This window comes from Macaca thibetana, chromosome 15, assembly GCF_024542745.1.
Source record: "Macaca thibetana thibetana isolate TM-01 chromosome 15, ASM2454274v1, whole genome shotgun sequence".
Taxonomy (NCBI): domain Eukaryota; kingdom Metazoa; phylum Chordata; class Mammalia; order Primates; family Cercopithecidae; genus Macaca; species Macaca thibetana.
In genome coordinates this window covers 74,918,870-74,941,639 of record NC_065592.1, presented here as the reverse complement: position 1 = coordinate 74,941,639, position 22,770 = coordinate 74,918,870, and the positions used below count along the sequence as shown (strand labels likewise).

Below are 22,770 nucleotides of genomic sequence, written 5' to 3'. Positions count from 1 at the left end.
GGAAACGTGGGGTTGGAGCCCCCACACAGAGTCCCTACTGGGGCACTGCCTGGTGGAGCTGCAAGAAGAGGGCTACTATCCTCCAGACCCCAGGATAGTGGATCCACTGACAGCTTGCACTATTGCTCCTGGAAAAGCCACAGACACTCAACGCCAGCCAGTGAAGGCAGCTGGGGTGAGACTGTACCTGCAAAGCCACAGGGATGGAGCTGCCCAAGACCATGGAAACCCACCTCTTGCATCCGTGTGACTTGGATGTGAAACATGGAATCAAAGGAGATGATTTTGGAACTTTAAGATTTGACTGCCCTGCTGGATTTCGGACTTGCATAAGGCCTGTAGCCCCTTTGTTTTGGCCAATTTCTCTCATTTGGAATGGCTGTATTTACCCAATGCCTGTACCCCCATTGTATCTAGGAAGTAACTAACTTGCTTTTGATTTTATAGGCTCATAGGCAGAAGGGACTTGCTTTGTCTCAGATGAGACTTTGGACTGTGGACTTTTAATGCTAAAATGAGTTAAGACCTTAGGGGACTGTTGGGAAGGCAACATATAAGATGTGACTTGCTCTTCCTTGCCTTTCACCTTCTGCCATGATCTGGGGCCACCCCAGCCACATGGAACTGTAAGTCCAATAAACCTCTTTCTTTTGTAAATTGCCCAGTCTCGGGTATGTCTTTATGAGCAGCATAAAAACAGACTGGCCCTTTAGAGAAAAAGTTTGTGAACCCCTGGTATATCTGGAGAACCGAAGGATATCAATGGTTAAACTAACTCAAAAAATACAAGATTCAGTTAGGTAGTAGGATATAAAATTGACATGTAGAAATCAACTGCCTTCACACATACAAAAAATAATCAGAGGATATAATGGTAGAGAAATGCCCTCAATTATAAACAGCAACACAATCTAGATGAGAAAAACCTCTCAGACAGGGTTTCGCTCTGTCACCCAGCCTGGAGTATGGTAGCACAATCACAGCTCACTGCAACCTCGAATTCTATGCCCAAGCGATTCTCCTACCTCAGCCTCCCAAGTAGCTGGGACTACAGGTGTGCACAAGCACTCTTAATTTTTTTCTTTTTTTGTAGAGATGGGGTCTCACTATGTTGCATAGGCTGGTCCCAGGCTCAAGCAATCTGCCTACCTCAGCCTCCCAAAGTGCTGGGACTATAGGGGGAAAACCCCTGAAAGACATAAAAATAGATTTGAACAAAGGAAATGTCATTCCCAGGTCACTGATAGGATGACTCAACATTGTATCAGTTCTCCTGAAGGTAATTTATAAATTTATTATGATACTCCAAAAATACCAATAAGCAATAAGCTTTATATTAGAATTGGGTAAGTTATTACTGATGTTCATATGAAAAAGAAAATAGCAAGGAAGATAAACAAAAACAGCAAGGAAAATACTGAAAAACAAAAACTACAAAGGAGCTTAATGCTTTCAATCATGAAAATACTATAAAGCTTCTATAATTAAAAGTGTAATAACTAGTGTACAAATAGACCCACACATACACAGTCAAATGATTTCTGATAAGGGCACCAAAGCAATTCAATGGTAAAAGTATTTTCAAAAAATGGTGCTAGGAAAACTTGATATTCATAAAGGAAAAAAAGAGCCTTGACCCCTACACCTCAGACCATACACAAAAATTAATTCAAGGTGGATCACAGGCCTAAACACAAAAGCTAAAGCTGTAAAGCTTCTAGGAGGAAATGTAAGAATCTATGTTTGTGACCACTAGGTAGGCAATAGTTTTTTAGAGGAATAAAAAGCACTGATCCTGAAAGAAAACCCTGATATACTGGACTTCAGAGAAATTTAAAACTTCTGCACATCAAAAGACAACATTAAAAAAAGAATGTAGAAAATCTTCACAACATATATCAGATGAAGGATTTTTATCTGGAATACACAAACTCTTACAAGTCAAGAAGAAACAATGTGTGTGTGTGTGTGTGTGTATATATATATATATATTTTTTTTTTTTTTTTTTGGAGACAGAGTCTCACTCTGTCGCTCAGGCTGGAGTGCAGTGGCACAATCTTGGCTCACTGCAACCTCCGCCTCGCGGGTTCAAGTGATTCTCCTGCCTCAGCCTCCCAAGTAGCTGGGCTTACAGATGCACACCAATACACCCAGCTAATTTTTTATATTTTTAGTAGAGATGAGGTTTCACCATGTTGGCCAGGCTGGTCTTGAACTCCTGACCTCAAATGATCTGCCTGTCTCAGCTGCCCAAAGTGCTGGGATTGCAGACGTGAGCCACCATGCCCGGCCCATGACTTTTTAAAAAGGGAAAAGAGCTGGGTGCAGTGTTCATGCTGGTAATCCCAGCACTCTGGGAGGCAAAGGCGAGAGGACAGCTTGAGCCCAGGGAGTTTGAGACCAGCCTGGGCAACATTGTGGGATCTTGTCTCTATAAAATACTTCAAAAAATTATCGACATGGTGGTGCACACCTGTGGTCCCAGCTACTTGGAGGCCGAGGTGGGATAAGCCTGAGAGGTCAAGACTAAAGCTAGCCATAATTGTGACACTGCACTCCAGCCTGGATGACAGAGGGAGAACCCCTTTCAAAAAAAAAAAAAAAAGTCAGGGGGAAGACATGAAGAAACAAAGCAAGACAAATGAATAGCCAATAAGCACTTGAAAAAGTGTTCTACACCATTAATTTTCAAAGAAATGCAAGAGATATTACTAAACATCCATTAGAAATGATGAGATGAAAAACAACTAACAGCAACTGGAAACAGCCCAAGCGTCCATCAGTAGAAGAACGATAAACCACGGTATCGTCATATAATAACTACTACTCAGCAACAGAAGGGAACAAAGTGCTGACACTCTAAACAACATAGGTAAATCCCAAACACCTTCTGCTTAATAACTCAGAACACTACAGACAGTCATCCCTTGGTATCTGTGGGGAATTGGTTCCAGGACCCACTGTAGAAACCAATCTATGTATATTCAAGTCCTTTATACAAAAAGGCACAGTATTTGTATATGACCTACACATATCCTCCCCTATATTTTAAAGTGCCTCACGATTACTTATAATACCTAACACAATGTAAATGCTATGTAAATAGTTGTTATACCACATTGCTTTTTTATTTGTATTATTTTGGTTTTTTTGTTTTTGTTTTTTTTTTGAGACAGAGTCACCCAGGCTGGCGTGCAGTGGCACGATCTCAGCTCACTGCAACCTCCGCCTCAGTCTCCTGGGTAGCTGGGATTACAGGTGTCCACCACCACGCCCAGCTAATTTTTGTATTTTTAGTAGAGACGGGGTTTCACCATGTTGGCCAAGCTGGTCTCGAACTCCTGACCTCAAGAGGGCCCACCTTTGCCTCCCGAAGTGCTGGAATTGCAGGCGTGAGCCACTGTGCCCGGCCTGTTGTATTGTTATTATCTGGAGTTTTTATGAATATTTTCAATCCACAGCTGGTAGAATCTCTGGATATGGAATCCACAGACCCAGAGAGCTGACTATACTGGATGATTCCATTTACATGAAATTCAAGAAAAGGCCAAACTAATCTGTGAATGTACAAATCAGAGTGGTTGCTTCTGGAGACTGATTAAAAACATCATAAAGGAGCTTTGTGGGGTGATGGAAATGTTTTATATCTTCATAAGAGATGAGGGTTACATGGGTATATATCTGCTTTTACCAAAATAACTGAACTGTATAAGATCTTTACATTTCATTGGCCGGGCGCGGTGGCTCAAGCCTGTAATCCCAGCACTTTGGGAGGCCGAGGCGGGCGGATCACAAGGTCAGGAGATCGAGACCACAGTGAAACCCCGTCTCTACTAAAAATACAAAAAATTAGCCGGGCGCGGTGGCGGGCGCCTGTAGTCCCAGCTACTCAGGAGGCTGAGGCAGGAGAATGGCGGGAACCCGGGAGGCGGAGCTTGCAGTGAGCCGAGATCGCGCCACTGCACTCCAGCCTGGGCAACAGCGTGAGACTCCGTCTCAAAAAAAAAAAAAAAAAAAAAAAAAAAAGATCTTTACATTTCATTGTATGTAAATCAGGCCTTAAAAAAATAAAGTAGGCAAGGGGAAAAGTTATATTTAAAAATACTTTTCACTCATGGAAGTCCCAGACAACTTTCTATCAGGGGAAGAGTACTCAGAAAAAAAAAGTATAGAGTGAACAGTTACAGGAACAGCTGAAGTGAACTTCCTATATTAGCATTCTCCAGAGAAACCAACAGGATATGTACAGAGATATGAGAGAGAGACAGAGAGAGAGAGATTGATTGGGATTTATTTTAAGGAACTGGCTTACATGATTGTTGAGGCTGGCAAGTCCAAAATTTGAAGGATAGGCAGGCAGGCTGAAGGAAAAAGTCGCAGTATGAGACTGAAGGCAGTCTACTAGCAGAATTCCCCATTCCCTCTCCTTGGGGAAGGTCAGTCTTTTTCTTAAGGCCTTCACTAACGGAATGAGGCTCACTTACATTATGGAGGGCAATCTGCTTTACTCGAAGTCACTGATTTGCATGTTAATCTTACCCAGAAAATATTTTCAGAGAAACATCTAGGATGGCATTTGACCAAATATCTGGGTGCTGTGGTCTACCCAAGTTGACACACAAAATAAATTCCCAAAAAGACATTAGAAAGGGAGAGATGATCCTGGTTTGCTCACTTTTTAAAACAGCTCACAAGCAAGCAAACTCTTTACAGCTTTTGAAGATGAGAAACTGTCATATGTCTTGAAATTTCTCCTCCTCCTTTCTCAAGCATCTATCTCCCTACTAAGCCCAAGCAGACTGCTTTAAAAGAAAAACAATTGCTAAATTTAACAATTCAACACACGTCTTGAGAACCCATCAAGTGCCAGTGATTATACTGGATGCCAAGAATACAGAGATAAATGAAAACCCATTCATGTCTGCCTCCCTTTAATTCTAAAGGAAAACAAAGACATAAACTACATAATCGTGATACAAGATGGTCAGTGTTACAACAGATATATACAAAGGGAGGAAGAAGTGGAAGGATGGCAGTTGCTCACTTAATAGGAAATGATGGGAGAGAAGGGCAGAGAAATCTTCATATTTTGCCAAGAAGAGAAGGGTAGAGTCTGGGTAGGAGGTAGTATCAAGAGAGTATCACTTATACCAGAAGTAAGAGTGTGTATTGCGCACAAATAAGGGTTGCATATGGCTATGCAGTGCAAGGAGAGTGCTGAAAAAAATCCTGAAATATACACAAAGTCCAGACTACTAAAGACCTAACATGTTTTGCCAAGTAATTTGAACTTACTCTCCAGGCAATAGGAAATCCATTAAAAGTTTTTTAATGGGGAAGTGACATAATAAAATCGATATTTGAAAGATAAACTGGCAGCACCATAAAGAATATCTTAGAAAGAAGTTTTACAGGCCAAAACATAAGTTAAGAAGCTGGAAGACCTAACTACTAGTTTTAAAGATGGAAAAGGGAATAAAATGTACCAAAAAAGATAAAGTCATAATGCCAGGCCAAATGCTACTGGATCTGACAATGAACCAATATCTGACACTAAAAGTTTTTCAGTAAATCTTAAAAATCATAACCAGTCTCAACTTCTTTGAGAAACAATATATGGCTCCTAAATTGCTGGTCAATTTAACACTTAAACTTTAGGGTAAGAAAAACCACATGCAACTTATTAAAAGGTTTAAGAAGTGAAGGAGCAGGAAAAAAAGATGGTCATATGACTTACCTATTGTTTAAAAGGTCAACTTTATAGAATCCCAGGGAGGAATGAATTGAGAATATTATGTTGTAAGGTATCTGCACTACCATGAAGCAGTACAGTGTTATCTGAAAGCAGACTTACTGCAAGCTCCATAGCAACCACTAAAATAAGTATAATTGTTATAGTAAGAATATTAAAAAAAAGAACAATACACAATGCTCAATTAAAACCTGAGAAGGCAAGTATAATACAGGTCAGAAACTCAGATTTACATATAACAAAAGCAAGCACACTAGAGAGGGAATGAGGTAAAATAAAAACTCATTTTTCCTATTCTTAATTGATCTAACAGATAACAGTTTTTCAAAATAATAGCAACAATGTATGTGGTTATGTATACTTATATGTGTGCGTTGTGTGTACATACTGTGTATGTGCACACGCACTTCTGTATAAGTGAGATAAATGCTAGCAATGTTACAAGAGATGGGACGGAGAAATTAGGATTATTTTGTTTTTGTAAGTTATTCATACTCCCTGTGATGCAGAATAGTATTATTCAAAAGTGGGCTTGCACAGTTGTAAATGTGTATTGCAGATGACAGGGCAGCCACTAAAAAAAGGCTAAAAAAAAAAAAAAAGTAGTATAACTGACATGCTAAGAAAGGAGAGAAAACCAGATCATATAAAATGTCCAATTAAAACTACTAAAGGAAGAAAAAGAGTGGAAGACAAAAACAAGAGCAAAGAACAAGGGCAACAAATAGAAAATAGTTAACGAATATGGTAGCTACTAATTCAACTATATTAATAATCACTTTGAATGTCAATGTCTAAACATACAAATTAAAAGACAGAGTGTCAGAGTGGATCAAAAAACAAGACTCCACTATGTGTTGTCTACAGAAAACCTATTTTAACTATGAAGACACATAGATTAAGAGTCAATGGATGGAGAACATTATATCATGCTAACATTAATCAAAAGAAAGTAGGAGAGCAGTATTAATTTTACACAAAGCTGACTTCTAAAGCAAGGAAAACTAGCAGGGATAAAGAGGGGCAATACATAATGATAAAGGGTCAATTCTCTAAGAAGACATAACAATCTTTAATTTGTATATACCTAACAATAAAGTATCAAAATAGTTGGCAAACTCATACAACTGAAAGAGAAAGACAATTTCACAATTACAGTCAGAGACTTCAACACCCCTCTGTCAAAAATTCAATAGGCAGAAAATCAATAAAAATATAACTGAACTGATCAACATCAATCGATTAGATCTAAGTGACATTCATAAAGTCTTCTTCCAACAACAGCAGTATGCACATTTTCAAGCATACTGCTTGAAACGGAACATTCATCAAGAGAGACCACATCCTGTATCATAAAGCAAACCTTAACAGATTGAGAATAGAATTCATACAAAGTATGCTCCCAGACCACAATGAAATCAAATTAGAAATCAATTATCAGAAAAACAGCTAGAAAATCAAATTATTTGGAGATTAAAGAACACACTTCTACATAATAAACGGGTCAAAATAGAAGTCTCACGAAAAAATTTTTAAATACTTGAAACTAAATTAAAATGAAAATTCAACTTAAAATTTGTGGTATGGAACATAAGCAGTGCTTAGAAGGAAACTTATAGCCATGAATGCATATATTAGAAAAGATTATTTAAAATTAATAATCTAAGCTTCCACCTTAATAAACTAAAAAAGAATAAATTAAATCCAAAGTAAACAGAAGAAATAGTAACTAGAACAGAACACAATAAAGAAAATCAACTATAATCAAAAGCTAGTTCTTAGAAAAGATCAAGAAAATTGATCAGAGAAAAAAAAAAAGATGTAAATGACTAATATCAGAAATGAAAGAGGCAACATCACTATAGATCGCATGAACATTAAAAGGATAATTAAGGAATATTATAGACAAATTATATTCCGACAAATTTGATAACCTAGATAAAATGAACCAATTATTTAAAAGACACAATCTGCCAAAGTTCACACCATAATAGACAACCTGAACAGGCCTATATGTATAAAACAGTGAATCAATAATTAATAACCTTCCAACACAGAAAAAGAACCTACCAAGCCTACAGGGGTTCATGAGTGAATTCTACCAAACTTTTAAGGAAGAAATTATACTAATTCTCTACAAAGCTTTTCAGAAGACACAAGCAGAGGGAATACTTCTTAACCCATTCTATGAGTCCAGCATTATCCTAATACCAAAGCTAGACAACAACAAATACAAGAAAACTATAAACCAGTATCTCGCATGAACACAGATGCAAAAATCCTTAACAAAATATTAGTAAATCAAATCAACGATGCATAAAAGGTTTTATACACCATGACCAAGTGGGATTTATCTCAGGTATGCAAAGCAGTCCAACACTTGAAAATCAATTAATGTCATCTATTACATCAAAAGGCCAAGAAAGAAAAATCACATGCCCATATCAATATATGCAGGAAAAGCAATTGACAAAATTCAAGACCCATTCATGATAAAAACTCTTGGTAAACTAGGAATAGAGGGAACTTCCTCAGTCTCATAAAAAACATGTACCAAAAACATATAGCTAACAACATACTCAGTGGTAAGAAACTAGAAGCTTGCCCAGATGAGGAACAAGGCAAAGATGTCCCCTCTCACGACGCCTTTTCAAAATCAAACTAGAAGTCCCAGATAACGTAACAAGTCAAGAAGTGGAAATAAAAATTATAGATATTAGGAAGGAAGAAATAAAACTGTCTGAAGATGATGTCTATTTAGAGAATCTTAAAGAATAGGCTGGGCATGGTGGCTCACACCTGTAATCCCAGCACTTTGGGAGGCTGAGGCAGGCAGATCACGAGATCAGGAGTTTGCAACCAGCCTGGCCAACATGGTGAAACCCCGTCTCTACTAAAAATACAAAAATTAGCCAGGTGTGATGGCATGTGCCTGTAATCCCAGCTACTCGGGAGGCTGAGGCAGGAGAATCACTTGAACCTGGGGGCAGAGGTTGCAGTGAGCCAAGATAGCACCACTCCCCTCTAGCCTAGGTGACAGAATGAGATTCCATCTAAAAAAAAAGAAAATCTTCAAGAATCAACCAAAAAAAAAAAAAAAAAGAAAGAAAGAAAAAGAAAAGAAAATCTTAAAGAATCAACCAAAACAAAAAACAAAAACAAAAAAACCTCCTAGATCTAATAAGTGGTTACAGCAAGGTTGCAGGATACAAGGTTGATAATATGAAAGTCAGTTGCTTTCCTATATACCATGAATGAACAATACCATTTATTAATACATTAGGACCCACAAAAATGAACTACTTAAAAATAAATCTAACAAAATATATGTAAGAATTATATAAGGAAAACTACAAAACTGATTAAAGAAATCAAACAAGATAAAAAAAAATGGAGAGATATTCCAACATGGATAGGAAAAGCCATTATTGTTAAAATATCATTTCTTCCCAAGCTGATGACTACAGGCATGCATTCACATGCCCAGGTCGGAATCACGAGTTGCCCTGGCTAGGTCTTGAACTCGACTCAAGCAATCCGCCTACCTCAGCCTCCTGTAGTCCAGCATGAACCAATGCTGGCCTACTTAAAGTTTGTTAAGAAGCATAAACGGGGGGGGCGGAGCTTGCAGTGATCTATAGACTCAATACAATCCCAATCAGAACCCCAACAAGTTATTTTGTGAGTATTGACAAACTGATTCTAAAGTTTACATGGAAAGGCAAAAGACAAAACACAACACTGGAGAAGAACAGTTGGAAGACTGATATTACCCAACTTCAAAACTTACTATATAATTACAGTGATCATGACAGTTGTGGTATGGGCAAAAGAACAGAGAAATTAGTCAATGGAACAGTTTGACAGTTTCTTACAAAGCCAAACACAGGCTTACCATATATAAAATCCAGCAATCACACTCCTAAGCATTTACCCAAATGAGTTCAAAAACCTGCCCAGGAATGTTTATAGCAGCCTCATTCAAATATGGATAACTGCTGTACATCTACACAATGGATTATTCGGCAATAAAAAGAAATGGCCTATCAAGTCACAAAAAGATATGGAGGATCCCTTAAATGCATACTTGTAAGTGAAAGAAGTCAATCTAAAAAGGCTACATACTCTATGATTCCAGCTATATAATATCTGGAAAAGGCAAAGCTACAGGGGTAATAAAAAGACCAATGGTTGCTAGGGAGAGTGGGAAGAAAAGAGGGATAAATAGATGAAGCACAGGGCATTTCCAGATGGTAAATCTATTCTGTATGATACTGTAATGGTAGATACATGGCATCACACACTTTTCAATACCCATAGAACTATACAACACAAAGAATGAACCTGAGTTGGAACAACAGACTTCAATTAATGTATCAATGTTAAAACTGGTGCATCAGTTTTAACAAATGCACCATACTAATGCAAGACATTAATAGGGGAAACTCGGGGGACAGGATATGAGAACTCTATAATTTCTGCTCAATTTTTCTGTAAACCTAACATTGTTCCAAAAATAAATTTTTATTTAAAAAAATTCAAAAAAAATGTTTTAATATATTTTAAATATATTTAATTTTTTTAATTAAATAAATTTAGAATAAATTTTTTAATTTTTTTTAAATTATTTTTATTTTTATTTTTGAGATAGGGTCTTGCTCTGTTACCCAGGTTGGAGTGCAGTGGTGCTATCAGCCTTAACCTCCTGGGCTCAAGTGATTCTCCCACCTCAGCCTCTGAAGTTCTCAAGTAGCTGAGACTACAGGCATGCATCACCATGCCCAGCTAATTGTTTTTTTTTTTAACTTTGTAGAGACGGGATGTCACTATGTTGCCCTGGCTGGTCTTGAACTCTTGGACTCAAGCAATCCTCCTCAGAGAATACTATCAGCCTGGAAAATCTAGAAGAAATGGATAATTTCCTGGACACTTACAGTAGCAAGCATGAGGAACAATTAATAGCCTACCAACCAAAAAAATGAGGAGTTGGTACCATTCCTTCTGAAACTATTCCAATCAATAGAAAAAGAGGGAATCCTCCCTAACTCATTTTATGAGGCCAACATCATCCTGATACCAAAGCCTGGCAGAGACACAACAAAAAAAGAGAATTTTAGACCAATATCCCTGATGAACATCGATGCAAAAATCCTCAATAAAATACTGGCAAACCGGATTCAGCAACACATCAAAAAGCTTATCCACCATGATCAAGTGGGCTTCATCCCTGGGATGCAAGGCTGGTTCAACATTCGCAAATCAATAAACATAATCCAGCATATAAACAGAACCAAAGACAAGAACCACATGATTATCTCAATTGATGCAGAAAAGGCTTTTGACAAAATTCAACAGCCCTTCATGCTAAAAACGCTCAATAAATTCGGTATTGATGGAACGTACCTCAAAATAATAAGAGCTATTTATGACAAACCCACAGCCAATATCATACTGAATGGGCAAAAACTGGAAAAATTCCCTTTGAAAACTGGCACAAGACAGGGATGCCCTCTCTCACCACTCCTATTCAACATAGTGTTGGAAGTTCTGGCTAGGGCAATCAGGCAAGAGAAAGAAATCAAGGGTATTCAGTTAGGAAAAGAAGAAGTCAAATTGTCCCTGTTTTATATTTAGAAAACCCCATTGTCTCAGCCCAAAATCTCCTTAAGCTGATAAGCAACTTCAGCAAAGTCTCAGGATACAAATTAATGTGCAAAAATCACAAGCATTCTTATACACCAGTAACAGACAAACAGAGAGCCAAATCAGGAATGAACTTCCATTCACAATTGCTTCAAAGAGAATCAGATACCTAGGAATCCAACTTACAAGGGATGTAAAGGACCTCTTCAAGGAGAGAACTACAAACCACTGCTCAGTGAAATCAAAGAGGACACAAACAAATGGAAGAACATACCATGCTCATGGATAGGAAGAATCAATATTGTGAAAATGGCCATACTGCCCAAGGTAATTTATAGATTCAATGCCATCCCCATCAAGCTACCAATGAGTTTCTTCACAGAATTGGAAAAAACTGCTTTAAAGTTCATATGGAACCAAAAAAGAGCCCGCATCTCCAAGACAATCCTAAGTCAAAAGAACAAAGTGGAGGCATCATACCTGACTTCAAACTATACTACCTACAGTAACCAAAACACATGGTACTGGTACCAAAACAGAGATATAGACCAATGGAACCAGAGTCCTCAGAAATAATACCACACATCTACAGCCATTTGAGAGAGAAACAAGAAATGGGGAAAGGATTCCCTATTTAATAAATGGTGCTGGGAAAATTGGCTAGCCATAAGTAGGCTGAAAGATCCTTTCCTTACTCCTTATACGAAAATTAATTCAAGATGGATTAGAGACTTAAATGTTAGACCTAATACCATAAAAATCCTAGAGGAAAACCTAGGTAGTACCATTCAGGACATAGGCATGGGCAAAGATTTCATGTCTAAAACACCAAAAGCAACGGCTGCAAAAGCCAAAATTGACAAATGGGTTAAACTAAAGAGCTTCTGCACAGCAAAAGACACTACCATCAGAGTGAACAGGCAACCTACAGAATGGGAGAAAATTTTTGCAATCTACTCATCTGACAAAGGGCTAATATCCAGAACCTACAAAGAACTCAAACTAATTTACAAGAAAAAAACAAACAACCCCATCAAAAAGTGGGCAAAGGACATGAACAGACATTTCTCAAAAGAAGACATTCATACAGCCAACAGACACATGAAAAAAATGCTCATCATCACTGGCCATCAGAGAAATGCAAATCAAAACCAAATGAGATACCATCTCACACCAGTTAGAATGGCAGTCATTAAAAAGTCAGGAAACAACAGGTGCTGGAGAGGATGTGGAGAAATAGGAACACTTTTACACTGTTGGTGGGATTGTAAACTGTTCAACCATTATGGAAAACAGTATGGCGAGGATCTAGAACTAGATGATGACCCAGCCATCCCATTACTGGGTATATACCCAAAGGATTATAAATTATGCTGCTATAAAGACACATGCACACGTATGTTTATTGCAGCACTATTCACAATAGCAAAGACTTGAATCAACCCAAATGTCCATCAGTGACAGATTGGATTAAGAAAATGTGGCACATATACACCATGGAATACTATGCAGCCATCAAAAAGGATGAGTTTGAGTCCTTTGAGGGACTTGGATGCAGCTGGAATCCATCATTCTTAGCAAACTATCACAAGAACAGAAAACCAAAACCGCATGTTCTCACTCATAGGTGGGAACTGAACAATGAGATCACTCGGACTCAGGAAGGGGAACATCACACACCGGGGGCCATGGGGGGGGGGGGAGGGGGGAGGGATTGCATTGGGAGTTATACCTGATGTAAATGACGAGTTGATGGGTGCAGCACAGCAACATGGCACAAGTATACATATGTAACAAACCTGCACGTTATGCACATGTACCCTACAACTTAAAGTATAATAATAATAAATAAAAAAAAAAAAAATAAAAAAAAAATAAAAAAAAAAAAAGAAGTCATAACCAGCTTCGGCCGCGCATGGTGGCTCATACCTGTAATCCCAGCACTTTGGGAGGCCGAGACAGGCAGACCATGAGGTCAGGAGTTCAAGACTAGCCTGCCCAACATGGTGAAACCCTGTCTCTACTAAAAATACAAAAATTAGCCAGGCATGGTGGTACACACCTGTAATCCCAAATAGGAGGCTGAGACAGGAGACTCGCTTGAACCCAGGAGGCGGAGACTGCAGTGAGCCAAGAGCGTGTCACTGCACTCCAGCCTGGGCGACAGAGCGAGACTTCATCTCAAAAAAAAAAAAAAAAAAAAAAAAAAGTAATAACCAGCTTCAATTGATTTTAGAAACATCATAAGCTCTTCCTAAGTTGCTGGTTCCTGTGATATATCTGAGGGAAAAACATACATGCCACTTGTCAACAAGTTTAAGAAGTAAAGGAGGGAAGAAAAAACTTTATATGACTTACCTGTTGCTTCGAAAGTCAATTTTATAGAATCCCAAGGTGTCTGTTCTTTGGATATGAGTTGGAAATGAGCAGGATTTCTTGGAGAAACTTCTGGGGCAGGAAGATACCAGTTTTTCCTATTTGGAAAGGAAGCTTCAATATTTAGGGTGCTTTATTAGTTGATGGCTATCTGTAACTCACAGAACTGTTCAGCATATATGAACACATTTTGGGGTACGAAAATAAACTGATAGACATGATAAGCAATGTCAACTCCAATAAACTCAGGTTATTTTGTAATAAAACCTTCCCAATGTTAAGAACAAAGGAGTAACCTAGATGATCTTGATTCCACCACCCATCCTATTTCTTCTCATCCAATCCTTCACTGCCAAGCTACAAAATCTTCCCAGAGTAAACTTTTTTTTTTTTTGAGAGACAGAGTTTTGCTTTTGTTGCCCAGGTTGGAGTGCAATGGCACGATATCAGTTCACCATAACCTCCACCTCCTGGGTTCAAGCAATTCCCCTGTCTCAGCCTCCCAAGTAGCTGGGATTACAGGCATGCACCACCATGCCCGGCTAATTTTATATTTTTAGTGCGGACACGGTTTCTCCAGGTTTGTCAGGCTGGTCTTGAACTCCTGACCTCAGGTGATCCACCTTCCTTGGCCTCCCAAAGTGCTGGGATTACAGGTGTGAGCCACCGTGCCCGGCCACAGTTTTTGAGATAGATGCTTACTATTATATTAGTTATAAGGGCCACCTTTTCTAACTACTCAGGTCTCTAGAGAAAAGATTTTTTAAATTTGAAAAAGCAAAACTACTCTTGTGAGTGCTTTATTCCACTAAAAAAAAAAAAAGTTTCATAATGATAGAAAAAATAGTACAAACAGCACTGAACTTGTATATTAAAGGATGACAGTTTAAATGATAAGAGTACTGATATGGTGACAAGACTTGAGAATAAACTAACCTCCAACTTAAGCAGAAAAATAATGAACCAACCTGATCAGAAAGTGCACTGGAAGATACCAAGGAAAACCACAAAGAGGTGCATTCTCCTCACAGTGAGCTCGGATGCTATCATTGATCTCAGGAATGTGAGGGGTTATGTGAGACATTCCAGTATAATCAAACCCATTGATCCATATTCCAGAGTCCCGTTTAACTGCATTTCCTTCCAAGTCATGGAATGTTCTAGTCACATGCTGAAAAAAAAAAAGACTAGTGAAAAAACTGTTTCAACTAGTACACCCACATTCCCACCCCAAATTACAAAAATGGAGTATGGCAATACGTAGAAATGATGTGGATATGGAGCAAGTGAGTAAGACACTGAGGGTTGCTAAGGTACTGCTAGGGTTCGTTGCTAAGGTACTGCTAGGGTTCATTTAAACTGGAAAATAGATATATAGATTATTGTTTTATTGTATCTTCCAAGTATATTTAGGTTTCCTATAAAATTTTTTGAAACTTACTATTTGAGACTTAAAAAACGTGAATGTTACAGCTCCTTTTAGATAAGGATTTAAAACAAATACATATATACATACACACTCATTTCCCTTTTAGTGTTTTATGAAGCTAATTCACGTGCAGAGAAAAGCGGCAATTGCAGCTCACCACTAGAGGACAGCCTTGTGCCTAATAGAATTCTATGAAAAGGCACCGTGCTCCATTTGAAATAACTTCATTCACGGCAAAAAACATCCTGAAGAATACCAATCAGGAGAAGAAAAAAAAAACACTGCATAGGGCAGGGGCTGGGACTGGCAAACTGCAGCCAACAGGGCAAACTGTCCACTGACTGTTTTTATATAGGAACCATTATTTGAACATGGCCATACTCATTTGTTTGGGTATACTCTATCGCTGCTTTCGCGCTGGAAAAGAGAGTCACTGCAACAGACTGTATTGCTGACAAAGTCCAAAATATTATCTTGTCCTTTACGGGAAAAGTCTGCCAACTTCTGGCACAGTGAAAGAGAACCCCCAAACAAATCAGAAAATGACTTTTTAAAAATAAAAATCCAGCTTTTCCTAAGTATTACTGACATAATTATAAAACAGTACATCACGAAAAACACACCGAACTTCCTAAAAAAAAAAAAAAAAAAATCTGTTCTTCACTAAAGGTTTTACAAATTGTAAAATCTCACATAAAATTTATCACAGTGTTCTTCAGGAGTATAAAAAGGAAGTGTTATTTGGCCCCTTTCAAAATCTCCTAATTTCAAGTATTTTTAATTTTTTAAGTCCTTGAATAATTATCTAGGTATAATTCCTCTGGCATTTCTGTTTGGCTAGGTTAGATGTGACTCTTGCCCTTAAGGGTATATGTTATCTTGAAGTAGGATCTTTCACTTAGAGAGGATAAAATACACATAAGAATTATGCAAAATACACAATATATTAGTATGTGTTCACAAACACGAGAAAGGGATGAGTATAAGGCATGTGTAGTATGAAAACTTTTGTGGGGTTTTTTGTGGGGTTTTTTTGTTTTTTTGTTTTTTTTTTGAGACGGAGTCTTGCCCTGTCGCCCAGGCTGGAGTGCAGTGGCGCGATCTGGGCTCACTGCAAGCTCCACCTCCCGGGTTTACGCCATTCTCCTGCCTCAGCCTCCCGAGTAACTGGGACGACAGGTGCCCGCCACCTCGCCCGGCTAGTTTTTTGTATTTTTTTTTTAGTAGAGACGGGGTTTCACCGTTTTAGCCAGGATGGTCTAGACCTCCTGACCTCGTGATCCGCCCATCTCGGCCTCCCAAAGTGCTGGGATTACAGGCTTGAGCCACCGCGCCCGGCCATGAAAACTTTTAAAAACAATTTAGAAAAGCTAACAATTTAGCCATCTCTAACAGAGATGACTAGAATTGAGGCTTACTGCTTTATAGTACCAGGCCTAAAAAATTTGAAGAATAACCTGAGATCTAAAATAAGTCTTCAAACTGGCCAGGCGTGGTGGCTCACACCTGTAATCCCAAGCACGTTGGGAGGCCGAGGTGGGTGGATCACCTGAGGTCAGGAATTCAAGAACAGCCTGGCCAACATGGTGAAATCCTGTCTCCAATAAAAATACAAAAATTAGCCAGGCATGGTGGCGGGTGCCTATAATCCCAGCTACTTGGGAGTCTGAGGCAGGAGAATCACTTGAACCCAGGAGGCAGAGGTTGCAGTGAGCCAAGATCATTCCACTGCACTCCAAACTGGGCAACAAACCAAGACTCTATTTCAAAAAAAGAAAAAAGAAAGTAAGTCCTAAAACTCATTTTATTAATCCCTTTCCAAGTTATAGTTTCACTATCACATATCACTTTGAATGTTACTTAAGATTAATTTTACTAGCATTTCTAAATATCAATTGTATTTTGCCAGTTGATAGTTCAGACTTTACTCAGCCTGTATACATTTTTACAATCTATATTTCTTTTTTTTTTTTTTTTTTTTTGAGACAGAGTCTCGCTCTATTGCCCAGGCTAGAGTGCAGTGGCCGGATCTCAGCTCACTGCAAGCTCCACCTCCCGGGTTTACGCCATTCTCCTGCCTTAGCCTCCTGAGTAGCTGGGACTACATTAGCTGGGACTACAGGCGCCCGACACCTCGCCCGGCTAGTTTTTTGTATTTTTTAGTAGAGACGGGGTTTCACCGTGTTAACCAGGATGGTCTTGATCTCCTGACCTCGTGATCCGCCCGTCTCGGCCTCCCAAAGTGCTGGGATTACAGGCTTGAGCCACCGCGCCCGGACTACAATCTATATTTCTAAAAACTCATTATTCTATAATACATATTTGCTCTTGTTTTTCCAATTAGATGCCACTTTATAATTTGAATAGTAATAAAAACAAGCAAACATTTCCAATTCAGTCTCCTGGGAGATATATGTCTAACTGATAAGAATGCCTCTTGACAGTCAGTCTTCTCCTCACTGCCTTACACACAAAAAAGGTGAGTATGACTAAATAGGTCAACAGCAGAAAAGTCAGTTGTGCTTGCTATTCACTACTGAAGCTCAAAACATACAAGTCTTCCTTTCCATATCTCAAATAGCTCATGCAAAACTGCTCACCTGAAGAAACACTCTCTTTGGCTTCGGATTAGCAGGATTGGAGCTATATGGAAAAAATGTTCCACTGCAAACAAGGAGGAATGTAATTGCACATACCAAAGTTAAAGTTAGCATGGTTTTTTTTGTGCTCTTGGCAAGGTAGATGAAGTTAATCTAAAATATAAACCACAAACATAGAAATATTACAAATTTATACTAGTGGGGGAAAGGTGTTTTTAACTGACTTTATTTTTAACAAGTATTAACTAACAGACCCTGAAGAAAAGTTATCAGCAGGTGCTAGCATACTCTAACATCTAGTAAACAAAGCACTAACTCTAGGAGAGTTCCATTACAGGTGAGAACCAAGAAAATGCCAGATGCCTCCAATCTGCCATGATGGTGCCACCTTTTTGGCACGCAGCCATAAACCAACAAGGAAAAAGGAAACTGAGGACTGTCGCTGTCCTTAATCGGCAAAAAGAACAGAAATGTAGATGTAATACACTATTCATTAAATAACCAGAGATACACTTTAGGCAGATCTGTTTGGACAAAACTCAGATTCCACTCATACTGCTTTAAAATGTGTCAAAATACGAAATTCATCTGAACTGGCATACAGATGTACCTTCAAGACTTTGCCAGTGGACCTGCATATGAGGAAAAACTGCATTACAAAGTAATATTATCCTTTTAGGTGACCAATTAACCAACACCAACACAATCAGAACAACAAATCTAGGCAGTAAATGTAAATGACTCAGTCTCAAGGTTGGCATCTAGAAAATCCTAAATATTTTTAATCATAATAAAATCACTGAACTAAAACCTGTAAAGGACACACACGACTCACAGAATACGTCCACAGATCTCTTACAGGGTCTGAGGAAGCCATTTGGGGAAACTTTTATATGAAATTTGAAATTGTTCTAAGAAGCCACATTTTAAATAATGTGAATACCAGGAGAAAGAGGGACAGAGAGGGTGACACATTTTGTTTTGCTAACTCAGCCTCAAGTCCTCAGGTACTCTGTCTTATTTTTGTACTCACAGTATACAAACGTGAGACATGAGACCTAAAGCTAGTACTGTTTTGTTGCAGATGCCTCTGGATGGAATATTGGTATTCTCTAAACATGAAATCTAAACCCAGCTCCCCTTTTTGCCTTATTCATGTTATTTTTCTACTTATTTTTATTTCTCTACTTATTTCCATAAGTAGAAAAATAACATGAATGTGAAATTTTATTTATTTTTTTGGAGACAGAGTCTCACTCTGTCACCCAGGCTGGAGTATAGTGGCACGATCTCAGCTCACTGCAACCTTCAACACTCAGGTTCAAGCGATTCTCGTGCCTCAGCCTCCTGAGTAACTACAAGTGTGCACCACCATGCTCAGCTAATTTTTTTGTGTTTTTAGTAGAGACAGGGTTTCACCACGTTGGCCAGGCTGGTCTTGAACTGCTGACCTTAAGTCATCCGCCTGCCTCAGCCTCCCAAAGTGCTGGGATTACAGGTGTGAGCCACCCTGCCCAGCAAGCAATCAGTTAATAGGTGTCCTTAAGTTATCCTCTGCTGGGCCATCATGGTTATACATATATTGATTGAATGAGAGCTGAAATGGGGACTGCTGATACAAGTGGGCTCAGGAGGAGACAACTCAGAAACAGCTCAGTCATCAGCACACAATGGACATTTCAGAGTCCCTTTTCATGCTTCTCATCATTTTATTTTGCACCCATCTCAGAACCTAGAGTGACACAGGATGCAATATTTCAGGAAGGCCGAGGCACAAGAATTGCTTGAACCCAGGAAGCGGAGGTTGCAGGGAGCCGAGATCACACCACTGCACTCCAGCTTGGGTGACAGAGCGAGACTCCATCTCAAAAAAAAAAAAAAAAAAAAAAAAAAAACCTGATTGCTTGACAAGACTTTAATTGCTTTCTAGCTGATATATTTAATAAATCCCCAAGGACTGAAGGGAAAGCTGTCTGAAATACACATTGTGGTTCAATTCTCCATTACCCAAAGAAAATAGTCTTACTCTATTAATAAGCCACTGTCATTAACACTGCTACACACAAATAAGAAAATGATTAAAAGAGTAGTAACTCATGGCATCAAAGTGCAGCCGGGCTATTTCACATTATAATGAAAATTAAGTGAGCTTTCTAAAGTATTCCAAGAGGCAGTCTTCTCTCCAAAAGCTTTCCCAATAAAATATAATTTAGAAGATAAGACCCTTCGATCCTTTCTTCTGGTTTCCAAGATTTCCATGCTTTGGGGACATTTTCCATTTCCACAATGAACATCTCCAGGGTTCATTTTGCCCCCTTTCATATTATCAGTTGAACAGAATTTAAATGTCCCATATCTGAGTCATCTTTTATGAACAACCATAGCTCCCATTCATGACTATAATTTAACAAATACATGGGGGTGGGAGCATTCAGTTCATAACTACCTGACTTTAGATTAGATTAGAACCTAATCTATAGATGACAAAACTCCACTATCTCCTTCAATCCTTAAAACAGCAAAGCTATCAAAAATACAGATGATATAAGGGTTACTATTAAACCCAAAAGCAGCAAACCCTACAGAACATTTTAGAACTTTTCATACATATGAATACCAATAAGGATTATCCTTATCCTTAAATTATCCTTAATAATTATACTATAAGTAAAATGGTTGGAAGGCTCAGATCTCTTTTAAGACTAGTACAACCAACCTCAAACAATAACATGCATAAGAATTATTCTACAGGGCTATCTATATACACAAAGCCACATATATAAAGCTTTACTGGCTATAAGGGAATTCCATAGATGATGCTGACCATGTGTGTAGTATTTTCCTCACCTGCTGTCTTTAGAACCTGACTTCCACAAAATAAAGGGATAACGAATGCCCTTTACTGTGTCAGTGTGAAAAGGCTCACTATCATCTCCATGAAGAAAAGAACTGTAATAAAGTCATAGCTCCTTTTCCTATTTGGTTCCCTATCCTCGAATTTCAAGGTGCACCTGTAAGTGTTCAGTAATTACTTTTTGTTCTTAGGAATTTCCATCAAAAAAGCCACAAAACAGAGACCTGCCTTCTCTGGAGGGGCCCATCTTGGATCCTGGAGGTAGACATCAAGCCAAAGCAAAACCTTGCTTGGGGCTTACTCTACCCATAGGGGATCTGGTCTTAAACTCTGCATCACTGTCTTTTCTTCCCTCTGGGAATCCCAAAGGAAGAAAAAAAGGGATGGCAAACACAGGACTCTCCTTACTAGGGCAGGACACTGATATGGCCAAATGAGGATGGCAAGGCCTCGGATCATTTCATTATTTGGTAAATGAAGGCATGTTTGGGTGTCATAATAGACTCAATTAATGAACTTTCATGTGCTAGCAACAAGGTAGTAGAATGATAATGAAAAAAGCCTCATCAGAATTAGTCTTCCTTCACTAGCTCTAACAGCACTAATAAAACTACCCATGTATTTATTAACATGTGCCTCTAATTAGTAATTTCAAAATACATTATTAGGATCATTCACCACCAGGCAATCTCAAACAATTCATACTTGGTAAAAGCTCCACAAATTCATACTCAGGTATCTGAAAGGCTATTGAAAAGAGGTATATCAGAGAATTTGGAAGGATAGGGAGGCAAAACATTTTTAAATAGCAACAACAAACTCTATTCTACAGTTTCTTATGATACCAAATTTACAAGATGCACAGTCATTCACCATTTCTTCTGCTTCAGATTTTCTCAATAAAGTACACATAACACTATTTCACAGAATCTAGTATGGCTAAATTCATACTCATATAAAAAAATGAAGAAAAAGAAAAAACACATTTTCTCTTACAAAATAGGAAGAGAGAATCATTGTACAACCAGCCAAAATGGATGCCAGCACAACATCAGGTGGGATTTCTGAACCACTTCTCCCGAGGATGGGGGTAAACATCTCAAATACCGCCCAGATGAGATACAATGCATAAAGGTAAGGAATAAACATCCCCAAAAGGTAAAAAGCAATAAATTTTCCTTGGGCACCTAGGGAAAAAGAAAAAAAAAGCACACATTATGAAATCCTACAGTGAGATATAAATTTTTATACTACTGGTGTGCACTGGTACCCTAACAGAAATTAGATGTGACTCTTGCCCTTAAGGGTGTATGTTAACTTGGAGTAGGATCTTTCACTCAGGATAAAATATGAGTAAGAATTAAGCAAAATATACAAGTAATATATTAGTATGTGTTCACAAACATGAGAAAGGGATGGGGTATAAGGCATAAGATAATTTGTGTAGTATGAAAACTTTTAAAAACTAACAATTTAGGCCGGGCGCGGTGGCTCAAGCCTGTAATCCCAGCACTTTGGGAGGCCGAGACGGGTGGATCACGAGGTCAGGAGATCGAGACCATCCTGGCTAACACAGTGAAACCCCGTCTCTACTAAAAAATACAAAAAAACTAGCCGGGCGAGGTGGTGGGCGCCTGTAGTCCCAGCTACTCGGGAGGCTGAGGCAGGAGAATGGCCTGAACCCGGGAGGCGGAGCTTGCAGTGAGCTGAGATCCGGCCACTGCACTCCAGCAAGGGGGACAGAGTGAGACTCCGTCTCAAAAAAAAAAAAAAAAAAAAAAACTAACAATTTAGAAAGCCTACTCAATAAAACCAAAAAAGAAAGAGTCCCTGAAAGCCTTAAATATTTTAAGGTATTCTCCCATGTATATTAAAATCTAAAATACCCTACCATGCTGCTTAAAGTCCTTATGCACACAGAGCTTTGTGAGCAATGGGAATGCTACCCAGACAGCACTAATAAACGCCGAGCAAAGTCCTTGGTAAGTGAGGGTAACAAGAGAACAGCAATGGACAAACAGCGCGATGTCAAAAAATACTTCTCCCAGATACTGGTCACTGACATTCTGAAAGAAAGAAAAATACACAAGTAGTATCATTCACAGGTCATTCATA

At 38.7% G+C, this 22,770-nt stretch overlaps 1 protein-coding gene across 1 annotated transcript in view; it reads right to left on the bottom strand.

Moving 5' to 3' along the window:
* ERMP1 (endoplasmic reticulum metallopeptidase 1) overlaps positions 1–22,770 on the bottom strand; it is a 101,585-nt gene that overhangs the window by 10,173 nt on the left and 68,642 nt on the right. The window contains exons 13-17 of the mRNA XM_050761696.1: positions 22,547–22,721; positions 21,652–21,842; positions 17,802–17,954; positions 14,741–14,943; positions 13,755–13,870 (exon numbers count right to left, since the gene is read on the bottom strand). Of these exons, the coding sequence (XP_050617653.1) occupies positions 13,755–13,870; positions 14,741–14,943; positions 17,802–17,954; positions 21,652–21,842; positions 22,547–22,721 (838 nt within the window). The remainder of the gene's footprint in view (positions 1–13,754; positions 13,871–14,740; positions 14,944–17,801; positions 17,955–21,651; positions 21,843–22,546; positions 22,722–22,770) is intronic.